This window comes from Cinclus cinclus, chromosome 2 (genome assembly GCF_963662255.1).
Source record: "Cinclus cinclus chromosome 2, bCinCin1.1, whole genome shotgun sequence".
Classification (NCBI taxonomy): domain Eukaryota; kingdom Metazoa; phylum Chordata; class Aves; order Passeriformes; family Cinclidae; genus Cinclus; species Cinclus cinclus.
Window position 1 is genome coordinate 50796751 of NC_085047.1, and position 16004 is coordinate 50812754.

At 35.5% G+C, this 16004-nt stretch overlaps 1 protein-coding gene across 2 annotated transcripts in view; it reads left to right on the plus strand.

The window, feature by feature from the left end:
* The first annotated feature begins 8875 nt into the window (after positions 1-8875).
* The window catches only part of PDS5B (PDS5 cohesin associated factor B), a 76894-nt gene continuing 69765 nt past the window's right edge, over positions 8876-16004 (plus strand). For both annotated transcript variants that reach the window (XM_062514699.1, XM_062514700.1), the window contains exons 1-2: positions 8876-8983; positions 12333-12536. In XM_062514699.1, the coding sequence (XP_062370683.1) occupies positions 8876-8983; positions 12333-12536 (312 nt within the window). The remainder of the gene's footprint in view (positions 8984-12332; positions 12537-16004) is intronic.

Consider the following 16004-nt stretch of genomic DNA (forward strand, 5'->3'; position numbering starts at 1 on the left):
TCCAGATAGTGCTTGTGCATCTTCAGTGAGGAGAGGAGGTTCTTGAAATACCTTGTCCTAGAATTAATGCTGAGTAGAAGAATCACCATGAGACTGTACTTGTACCTAGGCACTGGACCCCTCTTTAGATCCCTGTTGTTTTCCCCTTAGAGCTGATTTTTTTTTTCAAAGTTAGAGCATATATTCTGGTTTAGATGTTCAAATGCAGTTTTTATATTGCAAACATTTCTGTTTCTCTAAATTTTCAATGTTTTACTAAATGACAATATCATTCATCTCTGCATCAGTCACTGATTTCCAATTTAATGCTTCCATAATAAATAATATTTGGTTCAAGGAAAGTGCTAATTGTTTTATCAGAGATGAACCAAACATAAATTGTCGCAGGGTAATGTGATAAGGCTAGAAGTTACATTTATCCCTGTCTTTGGAATTCTGACTTCAGTGTGTAGATTTTTTTTTTTTCTTAAACTGTTAAAATATTATTGATATCAAACCAGTGCAGCTCTAGTGGAAGTATTATTGCTTTTTTCACTCTGTATTATTAACAGGAGTGCTGCTTTTATTTTCTTGCAGTATACCTTAATTTTTAAAGTTCATTTACATTTTTTAAATTGAAGGATACCCCACCTTAATTTTTAAATACCTTTGAAAAGCTTTACATTCCACAGTGGTTCAGGAATTCTTGGATGGCGCCTGTGTAGGTGCTTTGATTTGAAAATGTGAAGTTCGTAAATGTAGACAAAGTAACTTCTGATTAAAGATACCTGTTACCAGTTGTCACTGGAAAGTTTACTTGTCATTTCTTGGGAAATGGGTATTCAGCTGACTTTATAGGATACTTCAGTAATAACTTCTTTCTTTACAGTCATTACTATACAGCACTACTTTTTACTTCTTCCATTTTGATTCTAGCTACTGAAGTGCAGGTTTTTGTTTGTTTTTTTTTTTTTCTTTTTTCCCCCTCTTATTTACAGTCGATATCTGTTTGGCTTTAATTCTACCTTTATTTTTGTATTTCCTGGTCTTTGTGGTAGAACTGTCTTGTTTTGAGGGCTCTAATTACTACTTAGAACCTCACTAAGTGTTTGTTGGAGTTCACTTAGTAGTACAAAAACTTTTCTTGCACCTCAGTCAAGGGTACAAAAGCTTGAAGCTTAATTTTGTTCGCTTGGCACGGACATTGCCTGTGACACCCCTGTTGGAGTTGTGTACATTACCGAATCACTTCTGTTTGAACACTCTGAGGACTAGTCATAGTTTGTATTTTCTTAAGATTTTGTATAGTATGGTTGCATAGTGTGACCACTTAAGGAATGTTTTCCCTAGTACTTGGTTAATTGATAAATATGTTGCAAATGTCTATTTTATTAAAATCATAATTAGTCAGCCCACACTCTTCTTTCTCTGTCAGATTATTTTGCTATCACCTTCCAGTTTTTATCTCTTTGTAATTCCTTTTCCTGCAGCTATGCACAGAAATAAGCCATTTTAATTCCTACAGTCCCTTTTACTTAGTCTTCAGTGGAAGTGTGAAAGCAGAGATCCCACAGTAATAAGTCAGTTTTATTGTTCTTTAGGTTGTTGAATGGTTTGATGGTGAATTCTTTTATATAGTTTCTGATAATTTTATTTTTTAATCTAGTGTGTTTCAGTAAAAATGCTGTTTCATAAATGACATGAAAAGGGGCATTTTTATTAAAAGAAAAATGACAGCAATAACATCTGGGAAAATGCTAAAACTTAAAGTTGGGTCATTACATTTTGTGGAAGCTGCAAGTGTCTGCAACACCACTGGAGAGAGCTGTGTGCTGAGATAAGTTGGTACTGAATACTTTCTACTTGCTAAATCTTTGGGAGGCTTTCTTTAATTAAGTTTGAAAAAAATTTTATCAGCAGAAGTGTGGACTTGCCTGGGACCATTTGCTAGCTGATTGCAACTCTGTTTAAGTTGCTTGAGGCCCTTTAGTGTGCATGTGCTGATTTTGGTACCATGTCTTAATCTTTTCTTCTTTGTTCTTTTCCTGAATCCTTCAAATCCTCTCTACATTGTGATGATGTCTCTTCTTGCACAGGTACCACCTGCACATCTTTTAATTTTCCACAAAGTGCTTAGTTAATATGTTAATAAAGAAACTTAATGCACTTTGCTGTATTTTCTAGTGTAGGTTTGGAAAAGTATTTCCTAATTTAAACAGGTGTAACTTCTGTATGATTGTCAAAGGACTGCCATCAATGGCATTCCCTAGTGAAACCCACTACTTTTTATGTCATTTGTTGGACTGAGAATGTTACTTTTACCTTATAATTTGGGTCTTCATTCCAGAAGACTTTTAATTAGTGGCTTCTGTAAATTCTTCCTGTATCAGTCTTTACTATGCTGCCTTACAGAAATGGGAAGCTAGCATTTTATTGATATGATGGATATTACTAGTATCTTGATTTAATGATAATTAAGTAAAGAGTATAGCGTGATACAGTTCTGGAAGAGAATGGAAAGTATTAGTCTAGGCATTATACCTGAATCTGTATGCAAAATGACTTGGATTTACTTGGTCCAACACACTAAAGTTTCTTATTTTATTAAACAGCAGAAAATTAACTGCCAAATTTCAGCTTGGAGTGCCTTTTTATAGCCAAGTTATAACTCCCTAGCAGTAGATACTTTATGGAAATAGTTTAGTGGCAGTTGGATAATGCCAGTCTGTAGCACCTAAGTCACTTTGCGCCATGATCAGTTGTTGTCAGTCAGCTATATGCCAGCAGGAATCTACCAGAATGTGAAGAATTTCTGTGAATTACTTAAATTGTTAAAGTATTTGTGTTTTATTAATATTGATGGATTAGAAAGATGCCTGCCTCTTCTACTTCTGTAAGTTGCTGAGTAATCTCTTAATGATATTTTGTTTCATCTTTCTTGGAAATTACACCTTGACAAATTTTTTTCTTGCATCCTTGTTGTTGAAACAAAGTTAGTGATCTTCAAGCATTTGTCCTGGTTTATATTAATACATACAAGGATCCTACCCACTGATGGTGCAAAAATAAAAATTGTATATAAATAATAAAAAGAAATTATGAACTCTGTGTTGAAAAAGGAATAGAGCCTGGGAATGAAATCTGTGGTGTGATTTATGGGATGGAAAAGATTTTGCTTTCTTATGATATCCCATGAGCCAGTTTAGGCAAGTGTTTTTGCATCTTCTGAATGGTTTTTCTATTGTTGATAGAATGGCCTGTGACAGTGAGAGGCCACTGGTTGTCCTGCTTGGTTATGGAGAAAGTATTGATGAATATTTGCCAATCCTTTCTTTTTGGCTACACTTACTTGTTGGAATGATATGAACTATGGAAACGTTTATTTAGTTCTTTACACATGCAAATTTTTTTTTCCATGCCAACCACTTACTAAATTCAATTGAGCTTCTAATACCTTTGTGAACACAAAGAAAGTGTTATTCTCACTGGTATATTGAAAAATGTCTTGCAAACATAGATTTAAAAGTATCTATATTAGCCTACATAAATTTGATATATATTTTCCTAGATTTTATATAGGTGATTTTAAAATTATCTCAAGAATAGCTATATAAATAATTATGTGTAGTCAGTGAGAGTTCTGAAAAATAATAATGATGGTAGAATTTGCTAAATTGATCATTGTTCCTGGTGATCTTCTAAGTTTTCATGTTTGGATTCTGGATTTTCAAAAGGAAGTGATAGTAAGGCAGGAGACAGATTTGCAAGGAGTATAGGGTTGATTTGCTAAAGTTTGCTTCATCACGTGGGTAAGACTTCTGCAAAACTATCTGGAGGATGAGGATTTAAACACATGTATAGATCTCTGGAAAGTCACTGTTGACACATGATGACTTCATGTGTGTTAAAGCAGTTTGCTTAATGATTAGCACAGCTAATTAAATCACCATAGGCAATGTAAATTGTCAACCAAACAAAATACAATTAAGTGGAGTGTGGTTTAAGTCCTCCACTTAGATCATTGACTTAACACCCCCTCTAATGATATTGACCTATGAAATACATTTGCATAGATTCTTAATATGCAAAGTATCAATCCATGTTTTATTTGCATAATCACAATCTATTTTTAAAGTATTGAGCAAGTAGTGTATGTGTAGTTCAGCTATTCATAAAGTTATCTACTCTATAGAAAACATCTGAATATTTGAATAATATAATGGCCAGTAGACTTATTTGGAATTGAGTAGCTGTTGGATATTACTGACTATGTACAGAACTCATTTGTAGTTTATTTGAGCTTGACCAAATTTTGGCAGTGGTACTGATTACTAATTAACTCTGTTAAGTTTAATTGATTGTTCCCATTTGTGGTCTGGCTGATAATTGTAATTTTACATTAAATATGATCTTCTGATTTTTCTCACAAGAGGTGAATGACTTCTTAATCCATCCTGTTCTAATGCCTGATAAATGTAACTTCTACTTTTGGGTTTTTTTTTCATGCTTTAGTTTTCCTGTTGTCATTGTACAAAGGGTATGTGTTTTGTTATCTTTCTTTCTCTGTATTAGTTTTCCACCCCACCTCCCTTATAACTTAGTTTTTAATTTGTCATGCTATTGTATACATACTATTTTTCAATGCAGTTCTACAGACTTGCTCTTGGTTCCTGGCTTTAGGTCTGAGAAATTATAATTGCAGTGGTGCTTCTGTGTTGAAAGAACATCTTCAGTCTTACTGCATCATCCTCTTGTGTACAAAGAGTAGGATTTGTATTTTAAATGTTAAAATAGATTTATTTTCTTCATAGTTTTTGAGGACTTACAGTACTGTTTAACATAACTGACAAAACCAAAGCCTGATTGAATAATGATTTTTATTCCTATTTGTGAGGACTGGAATCTTTTTATATATTTGTTCAAGTTTCTTGTGACATCTGTCTCCCTTCTTTATCCTTATACAATGCCAGAAACAATGCTCATCTTAAAGTTTAGTTTATGTGCTTGGATTTTGCATGGTGCAAAGCATTTCATGGTCTGAAGTGTTTTTCTGCCTTAAAAAAAGCATCCCTGTGAACATTTTCCTTTTTTATAGGTACAGTAAGGTTGTCAAAGATCTCTAAGATCACGGAGTCCATCTGTTAACCCAGAACCACTGTGTTCTCCACTTAACCATGTCCCCAAGTGCTGTATCCATGTACCTTTTGAGCACTGCAAAGGATGGTGATTCTGCAACTTCCCTGGGAAGCCTGTTTCAATGCCTGACCACTTTTCTGGTGAAGAGATTTTTCCTAATGTCAAACCTAAACCTCCCTAGTGCCACTTGAGGCCATTTCCTCCTGTGTTGTCATACATTACCTGGGAGAAAAGACCAATCCCACCTTTCCTCACCTTTTTTCAGGTAGTTGTTGAGAGCAGTAACAATTGCTCTCCTGACTCCCCCCTGAGTCTCTCTCCCCTTCTCCAAGCTAAACAGCCCCAACTGCCTCAGCCTCTTCTTGTGAGACTTGTGCTCATTCCCTTCTGATGGTGTATAGGGAATAATACTGAAATTTTGAAAATATGGTGGAGAACTTAAAAAAATTCATTTTTGGAAAAGAAATAATAGAAACTCAGCTGAGTCTGTTGAATCTCAAAAATGCTTTCAGAGAAATTCCTTCTTTCAAAAGGCTTGTAGTCTTAGACTGTTTTGCAATACAATGAATCTATAAAAATGAATTTTGGAAGCTTTTTGAAATTCAGTCATTGGATATCACATCACTGGCTTATGGATTTTTGTTTTCAACATGTTGTAGATACAGTTGGCCTTGAGGCTGTTGTTCTTAGCTCTTACTGTCTTTTTTCCATGACAGAAGTTCACTGAAACAGCTGGTGTATCTGTAATGTGAGATCAGAGACTTGTATTTGGGTAGAATCACCAAAACACCCTCCCCGCCCTGCCCCCAATAAAATCCTAGATTCTACTAAGTGTTCAACACAGATTATTTTGATAAAGCTAGGTAAGCGCAGCTATACTGGCAGTCCAGAAGAACAGGAACTTCTAGCAGTGGAATGTAACAAAGTTTTATTCAGGTAGTTGTTGAAATTATTACTTTAGCACAAGGAGATTGCTTAGCGTTGAATTTTTTTTTTTGACCGATAGGTATGTTTTCTGCTGTTTTTATAAGATTATTTTTGTTTCTGTCAGTGTTAGAAGGTTTATAATTCTTTATCCTTTATGTTCTGTTTCTTACAACCTTTTTAGAATTATTTTTGACCCTGTAAGACTAGATGTATAATTCTCTAGAAAATGAAGTCCTATTTATTTTTCGGCTGTGTTCATCCCTGTCCGCAACCTTGGCTGCCTGTTAGGTGCTAACACTGCTCCTCTCTCACTCTTCTTACTTAATGGGACAGGGAAGGAAATAAGATGGAAACGCTCATGGGCCAAGATAAATGCAGGGAGATTGCTTTCATTCTTCACTAAACTTGATGTCTGCAGGGTTGTTTCATGTTTTTCTCACTTTTCTTCCTAGTAACTGCTGTGCAGCATTTTTTGTCCGTTTTTAAATGTGTTATCACAGAGGCGCTGCCAGCATCACTGATGGCTCAACTTTGGCAAGGGATGAGTCAATTTCTGGATCTGGCTCTGTTTGCTATGGGAGCAGCCCCTACAGGGGCCATCCCTTCAGCCTCCCCCGCTATCAAAATCTTGCCACATAAACACAATCCAGATGTTCAGTTTTATCCGGACCTCGGATGCCACTGGATCTTAAAAGCTTGGTTGTGTGGCTGTTGGACGTACTGGCTGCACAGTTCAAGTTGACTGTAATGTATGAGTTTCAGTCTTTGAATTCTTTCAAAATGTGCTCCAAGTGGAACTACATCATCATGTTCTGATCAAGTTTCCACTGCATTTGATCTGATCTGACAGCTATCTACCACTGGAAAATGGAGTTTTGTTCCCTAGTTCCCTCAGTTCCTGTTCTTTCCCTTGAGTTAGCTTTGATGCTTGTCACACGCTTTTCAAAAACAATTAGGCTTGTTTTTCAGTTGATAAGTTTGATTGGTCCAACAAAGCATCTGATGCTTTTATACTTTCTCAGATTGAGGTGAGAAAGGCTACCTTCTGCTGTGATGAGCTGTTAAAATGAATTTAGCTATAATATATAACATCATCTCATCTGAAAGGTAGAATGGAATATCTATGTCAAATGGCAAGAAGTATGAACTTCACTGCACTTTCTGTGTGCTTTTAAGGAGTCCTAGACTTACTGTCATGACAGTGCATTAAAGAAATCTAACGTGGATAAAAGTGACATCATATTTTAGTATTAGAAAAAGTTACTTCAATGAGTTTTGCTTCCTCCCAGCTTTGTGATTGTCAGTTTTGAGTACAGCTACTAGCACGTGGTGCTGTTCTATTGCAGGGTATTTGTAGGTGCAGAGAAGATGACAGAAACTGAGTTGACTTTCATATATCTGTTGAAGTACATTCCATGTCATGCCTGTTGAATGAAATCTGATTATGTTTATTCTACTCATGTTTTCCCTATTTACAAAAATAAAATGTATTGTGCTGTATGTATTCTTTGCAAAAAAAAAATTAAAAAACAATGTTAACGTTTTGTTTGGTAAAAGATCAGGTGAAGATGAAGCAAAATCTGTAATTTTGGTTGTTTTCATGAAATAAGAACTGAAGAATACAAAAGATGTTGACATGTTTTGGAGGGGTTGGGTAGATGAATATATTTTAAATTTTTTAGTTCTCTTTCAGTGTAGAATGATCTTGGCTTGGGGGTCAGTAAGTTTTAATTACTGCTGTTATGGAACATGCTGCTAGCCCAGCTCTTCTTGTCGATTCTGGCTGATTTTTATTTCTGGTGTTATAGTTCTAAGAAATCCAAAGTATACATAGATTCTTTTATAGGAGGTCTGTAGGAAGAAAATACTTTTCTTGGAATTCACAGTTCAGAGAAGTCACGACTACTAGAAGTGGAACATACTTTTAGCTAAATAAATAAAAATATCAAGACAATGAACTTGGTTTTGTAATATTCTTCATTTGTAACTGTTCTGGTACAGTCTTTTTCTGAGATCCTGATTGTCCCCACACATGCAATTTAGATTTTTTCACCATCTTTTGTACTCATTGCTTTTATGTAAGTAAAGATCTCAGTTCAGCTTCCTGTTCTATAGCAATGAAACTCTGCATAATTTAGGGTGGATTACATGGTAGTCTGCATTTGCATCAGTTTAAAGGGACTGAGAAACCAAGTAACTGGGTTGTGTTCCTAGTCAGAATTTAGGACAATACCACTGCTCATCTGCTTTTTCACTTGAAAACTTGGCCTTAATGGCATAGAGGAAAGACTTGTATTTGGTCTGCTCTGTTTCTGTCTCTCATTTCATTCTCTATCTGTTGCTTTTTTGGCAGTACTGGCATGATGATGTGTAACAATAGCACGGATGTTTAGGCTTTTTTGGAAAATTTGGTTTCCAAAAGAGTAAAGAGAACACATCTTTTGGATGCCTGAAAACCCAAGCTAGCTAGGATCTATTATTACCAAGAGGTGGAAACAGATGATACAGTGCAGTAAGATTCTTGGTTGCGTCTTGTTAGTGTGAAGATCAAATACATTCCAGAATGAGGAGTTTTAGCTTTTTTCTGATGTGTACTTCTTGAAAGCTTTATTGTGTCATAGGGCAATCTACCTGGATATCAAAACTGTTGCTGTTTCCCACTGTATTGATTACTGAAATCAATCAATATATTTTCTTTTTTTGTGTATGTATGTGTTTGTTGGTATATTTCTAGTTGGATTTTATTTGTCAGAGTGGGACAGATGTGGTTAAGCGTGAACTGGTTAAACAACATAATCTTCTTCTCTTTCCACAGTTTTAAAACCTTGAAATCATGGCTCATTCAAAGACGAGAGCCAACGATGGAAAAATCACATATCCTCCAGGAGTCAAAGAAATCTCTGATAAAATATCTAAAGAAGAGATGGTGAGGAGGCTAAAGGTCAGTAAGCAAGTAATTGCTTGCAGATTAAAGTTTCTTGTAAAAGATGTTCAGTAATCCTATTAATGTAGTTTGCATCTGGAAGGGCTTTTTTTTTTCCCTTTGGGCTTTACCTTTTCTATGCATAGAAGGAGAAACTTGTTCACGCTTATGCCTTCCACCACTTTCTTGAAATGGCTTATTCAGAAAAGGTTTAAATGCATTAAAAAATCACAAATAGAAATGAGCTGCATTAATTTCAAATACTCCTTAAGTTTTAGTCCAGCTACTATGCTAACTCAGTACTTTCATTGTTTTGAAATATTTTCCTCTCTAAAAGAGAGTCATAATTTTGGAAATAATTAGGCTACCTCTCAATACATTCCTTTTATGCCTTTGATTTGTTTATAAAAACTGTTACTGTCATTGTTTTAGCCTGTATCATGATGAAGTCTTTGTCTATATACTTTGATTATACTTAGTCTTTGATGTATTTCTGTTTTGAGTTTCTTGAGCACTTTATTTGGCCTAAGTGTACAGGAAGGTTGGGCAGATTTGGAGGCTAATTTTGTTAACTATAGTTCTGTATCCACCTGTGTACTCTCACTAAAAGGCAGGCCTGTGTTGTGCAGAAGGAATGCCTGCAGCTTGGGCTTGCCCTGTGAAACAGGACAGAACAGATGTTGGAGAGGAACCTTAAGTATTCTAACAGATGGAAGAACTGAATTCAGAGTTTTTCTGAAGAAGTAGTTTTAAGTCAGGTGGAGCTATGGGTAAATGAACAAAACCCAATAAAATCCAAAAACACAAGGATTGCTTCTCCTCTTCCCTCTGGTGTCTAGGCTTTGAGTTTTTGGTTGATAGACTTTTGTGAGTATATTACATTCTATGATGCTGAATAAAAGACAACATTTATAACTTTGCTTATGAGTGATTCCTAAGAGAGGGAATTCTCTTTTAGAACGTGCATATTTTTTCACCTTGTGGAAATGCAGCACTGCAGTTCTTACTAATCTGTTTTTCTCCTGCAGCTTAATTTCATTTTTGAATTAAATTTTTGGCCATTTTTGGCCTTGAATGTCTAGTCTCTTTTGTCGTCTTGATCTATCTTGCAGAATAGGAGGACTTTTTAAGATGTCTTGTGTTTCTTGTTAGCTGTTTTTTGTGGCTGTGCATTCACTGTCAGGAAAAAAACTGCACAGTGTTTTGTAACAGGTTGGATGATCCACACTACACCACAAATGTACAGAACTTCAGAATAGACACAGTTGCAGGTGCTAAAGAGCAGTAGTTGATAAATAAGTGAACTGTTAGCCTCTTGATTTCTCTGACTGGCAAATTCGCATAATTATTAGGGAAAAAGCACTTTTCTGTGCGCAAGTGGACATTCTGCTGTTTGTTGATGACTATATATTCATATAAATGCAAATTATTGGGAAATCTGAGAATAAAATGGAAAATATGCAGACTGAATTTCTGTATTAGTATAACTTACCTCAGAAATTTTATGCATTTTGAATTGATGCTCTCTTGAAGTTTATAATAGATTTGGAAAGGAGATAGAAACTAAGTGGTGACAGTTGTGAACTAGCACTAAAGACAGAAAGGTGATAAACACTTGGAAATGATGAATAATGTGAGATAAACATTTTTCCACAGTTTCTTTTAAAACACAAGGACCAATTGATCATCTAATGAAATACTAATTTTAGACCACTAGTCTAGCAATACACTTTTCTGTACATTTTATACAACCTAATTCCAAAGCTTGTTTCTGTAGAATGACATAGTAAAAATTGAGTGGGTTAAGAAATATGTGCCACATCTGGAAGATGAAGCTCCAGGAGTATAAATCGTGGTGGTCTGGGTATGATTTTAGGCTCCAGAGTCCTCTAACTTATTGCTTTGCAGGAATCTGGAAAGCTGTGCTAGGACTAGCTTGTTTTCCTTTGTTTTTCCTTAAACACCGTGATGGATTGCTCTACAGACAAGGTGACTGATCTTTGTTGTCCTGACTTGTACAGATGTTCATGTTATCAGGGAAAAGTCACTAAAAGTTCATTTCTAGAGTAGAAAAAACCCATATTTGTTACAATAAGCTTGAAAAGACTGCTTTTCATAGAAATGGGAACAATTCTGACTCATAAATTAATTAGTTTTTAAGGACACCAGAACACTTGAAGTGGTTCATTTTTCTGGCAATGGAAGTTGTGTCTGCATAAGGTGCTGATCTTCTGTGCCTTTTTGTAAAGGATTCTCATATGTTTGAAAACTTCACAGCTTCTGTGATCCTAATTGTGCAGGGTCCTAATTATTATTGGGGTTTCTTGAGTTGGGCTTGTTTTTCCCTGACTAGTTAAAGTAAATTTTTTTGAGGGGGGGAAAAAAACCCCAACCAAACAACAAACTATAGCAAAGTAAACTATTTTGCAGTGTAATACGATTCTAGGACTTGACATTACTATTCTTTGAACAATATCTCTTCCTGTGCTGAAGAAATAGATGGGAGTTTTAGCTTTGATTCTCATGATTGTTTAATTAAGTTTTAGTATAATTTTGTTAATTTTACAAGTGTTGATCTCCTTAAAATAACTTTTCCTCTGTGAGTCAGATAAAGAATTGGAGAAGGACATAATTACTTTATTTTGTCAATAAATTTCCCTCCTTCAGAAAGTTTTTAAATGTAAGAATTCCCACCAACCAGCAGTTACTAAATACAGCTTTTCCTGCTTTTGTTTTATTTAGCTTGTTAAATATTTGGTGTCCTAAGACTCTTTTTTTTCTTCCATAACTTCAGTAACTGCAATCCTTGTGGTCATTTTAGTTTTGTTGGACAACATCCATGCTGCTGAGCTGCCTGGATTTATATATGCATTTGCTGAAAGTGTGTGCTCTGCTTCTGGACAGCACAGGGAATAGAATTTTCCTCAGAGCAGTAATAGGCAAAAACCTGAAACTGAAAGAATAGAAGGAGGAAAAAAACATCACTGGATAGTTGAGGGAGAAACAAATATTTTTAATAATGTTTTGCCATTTTCTGAATTTTAATTTAATGGCTGTAACAGTGAATGCTGTTGCACTTCTTCAGTTGTCCAGCTTGATTATATGGTTTCTCAGAAAGATTTGGGAAGTCTATAACTAGGCTTTCAGTAGTTCTGCTGAGACTGTGTGTTGGGACAGTTGATAGAAGACTTGGCCAGGTCTTTCCTGTGTCCTGAAAAATGAAAACACTGGTTGCTCAAGTAAGTACTGCTGCATAACTAATAATGCTTCTGACAGAAGTTGCACAAAAACAAAAAGTAACTTTTAGTAAGGATTCTGTTACACAGAGTATTTAATTTTATGTACTAATGTGTGTCTGTCTATTTAGATGGTTGTGAAGACTTTCATGGATATGGACCAGGACTCTGAAGAAGAAAAGGAGCTCTACCTAAATCTTGCTTTACATCTTGCTTCAGATTTTTTCCTCAAACATCCCGATAAGGATGTACGTTTGTTGGTAGCATGTTGTCTTGCTGATATTTTCAGAATTTATGCCCCTGAAGCTCCATACACTTCACCGGATAAACTGAAGGTAAATCAATCTGGTTTTCCACTCCAGGTTTTTACACTCAGTGATTAATATAATTGGTTATGACTGCTTTTTCCTCCTTTTATTTCTGGTTCAGCCTAAACAGTTCAAAGCTTTCACTTGATTTTGGAATATGATTGGTCAAGTCAGTTGCCCATGACACTATGGCTGTACAGCACATCTTCCAATAACTTGCAGAGTTTTGGATTTGTATTGAAAATAATTATTTTATTGAACTGTTTTTTGGGATCTGCAGGTTACTTAACTTTAGAAATATTTATCATATGTATAGCTTTTATCACAATCTCTTGCAAGCTAGCTAATACCTTCACTTGGGAAAATATCCTTGCATCTCAAATTAAACTGCCAAGAGATGGGTACTTGTATATTTATAGATAAAGGTTCTGTTGAAATAAAGTACTTTTGTACTGATTTTTCGTAATGATTTTTGATGTGACTTGGAAAATTCTGTTGTTATGAACATCACTGATCCCACTAGATGGAGATGGTTGATAGAGAAATGTCAGCTTTGAAAAGGAAGTACAGATCTGACTAATTTGTTTCAGAAAAAATATAAATTTTATATTGTTTTGTGGGGTTTTTACTTTTTAAAGTAGAAATCTAACTTAGTTCCCGACTCTTTAAATCAAACTTTTTCCAGTGTGCAGTCAGAATCTAGAGTGATGAACTGAGTTTTGGGGGAAATGTACAAAAAGCCAGGTGAAAGTAACCCTGAAAAATGCATGCTTTTTATGTCTTCCTGATTTAGGAGTGTGTGTGGTCTTTTTTGTTTAGTTTGGTCTTTGTTTATTCCACAGTAGAATAAAAAGACAGTTATGGTGGATAGGCTATCTGTTATCACTTAAGAGAAATCACTAAATTACTCATCTAGTGGTTGCACCAGCAGTGCTTCCTAATTAGGAAAACAGTGCAGTTTCAACTGCCATAGTACATCTTTTGTTAACAGACATAATGGAGAGATAGCTAGGGATTTTTCTTAATTCTGAATTAGTGTGTAATCAGAAGTACAACATCTACTCGTCTTACTTATTGATTGCACCATCTTCAACTGGAGATGAATATTAGCTTTCTCTATTATGCTATATTTAAGTATGGTTTTCAGGTGTCCTGATGACTATTTCAGTTTTGAGTATATGTTTTCGTCTGCTTGTTAGGGTTAGAGCTTTAATTTCTCTCTTTCTGAGTTGGGCTAAATTCCTCCTTAGAGCACTTGATCTAGCAAATGCTACTAAGTTTCAGATTTTGAAGTGTACAACATCAGAAGGTTTACAATACTGATCTCATACCTGAGGTGTCAAAATACTACAACCACTGCTTGGACAGATCTTGGAATAGATGAGAGACTTCCACTGCCAACATTGAGTTCTGTAATCTATGTGGATTTCAGAATTCTGTTTCCTGATTCAGTTTTCTAAACACATTTTGAGAAATATAGAAAAGCTAAACAATAGGGACTGTTTTCTAGGACTGCTGGGGTAGGTTTTTGCAAACCCATTTCCTCTGAACTCAGCTTTTGTGGTTTCAGGACAAGCTCTGGTAGAAATGTCGAAGAGTTCCCTCCACTTTATGACAGAGGTAAGAGGAAGAATGCTTCCTCTTGGGTTATATCTTGGCACTATTTTTATCCAGTATTTAATATCAAATCCATACTGAAGCTGAGTCTATTCCTCCATGTTTAACACCAAAGGGGAGTGCTGAAAAGGATTCATTTCTTGAGAGGAAAAAACTTACATCTTAGGTTTTTGCCCTTGCTTCAGATTCAGTGGATCTCTTTGTAACTTATATATTGTGCAAATGAGATGCTGAGGAAAGGGATAAGAATCTCAGGTTTCTGTTTTTTATGTGTATCATCAGTTTAAATCTTACATTCCTTGCTGATCATTGAAAGAGCATTGATAACAGGGATGGAAAATGCTGTGAGTGGAATAAAAACAGGGCTGGAGTGGTTTTGCTCTGCTGGGATCTCAAAACTTCTGACTTTAAGCCCTCCTCAGTCTGTGTAAAGCCTAGAGCCCAAATCTGGTTTTTTTTTTTTTTTTTTTTTTTTTTTTTTTTTTTTTTTTGTGAGAAGATAATCTAATCACTTTTATGTATGACTTGGACGAAAAGACTGTCTGCCTGCCTGCTGAAATGTAGACATTAAAAAGGGTATATGGTAGCAGAACTTCAGTTATCTGAAGGTGTTCTCTGGTGAGAGCTATGGCTCTGATGATTACTGAAGCCATTATGTAGTTAATTGGCATCAAGACAGCAATCCACAAAAAAAACAATACTTTCTCTAAAGTTGAAGTGTGAGCACTTTTCTGTTTAAAGTCTGGATTCTACTGTAGACTTCCTTTATGTAGTCTCATGTGTAAACATATTGTCCAGTTGTGAAATTATTGCCATTTTTGGCTGCAGACAAAGTGTATTTTAGCCTGTGTTTTGAATTTATAAATGTATGTTCAAGTAGTATGTTATGTATGCTTAAAAAAGGGGAAAATATGGTTAAAAAGGGGGGAAAATGTTTGGTAGTAGTACAGGAGATATTAAGAATTAGTGAGTACTTCTGAGTTTAGTCTGTCTTGCAGACAGACTAAATGCTTGCCTTTTCAAACCATGCTATTTGAAGCATTCAGGTGTTGGACTTCCTGTACATGTATGCTATTCATTAATGTCTGTTGTTATATACAGCACAGTGATGAGAACTTTTGGAAAATTAGTAGGGTCTTTGAATCACATTCGGTAGGTAAGTATTGCATATTGAGCAGCAGGATAGAAAGTAAGATACTTGGTTAAATGAACTGATTGATATTTACCTCTATAATGGAAGTTTAACAGAAATAATTAACATAGAACATGGGTTCTAAGATGCAGTAGTTTTTATGTTTGGCATTGGTCAGTCTTTCACGTGCCCCCTTTCTTCTTCAGTTGATTCTTATTCTTCCCTTAGACTCAGTTTGTATGTCTTCTAAACTTTAGAAAACCTTCCAGTGTACCTGCTTTCCATAGGCCAGTATTCATTTTTGGGTGGGGACTGATGGCTTGCTAGAGTTCAGGCACTAATTTTTAAAGGAGGGATTCTTCAGATGGGCGTTTGAGTGGGGACTGAATGCTCCTGAGTGGTTGGAGACCATTAAATATGTCCTTTGTGCCTTTTGGTTTAATTTCAGCTGAAGAGTCTAGATGGTGTGCTCTGTAGGGGATCTGAAGTGTGAATCATACAGTGACCCTTCTGATCATCCTTAACTCTTCATAATCAGTTTCAAACCTAATTAACACATGAACATAGCTGTATCTCTTGAGCAGTGTGTTTACTGTGCTTTCTTGCCAAGAGTTGGTGATGCCATATGTAATCTAGTTCTTGATTTTACCTAGATCCACAGTAAGTGCTCAGCTTAATGATTAAGGCTGCATTTTGTGGTTATAGTGTAAGAAAAAAAGAAACCCTATTATTTTCTTTTGTCTGTG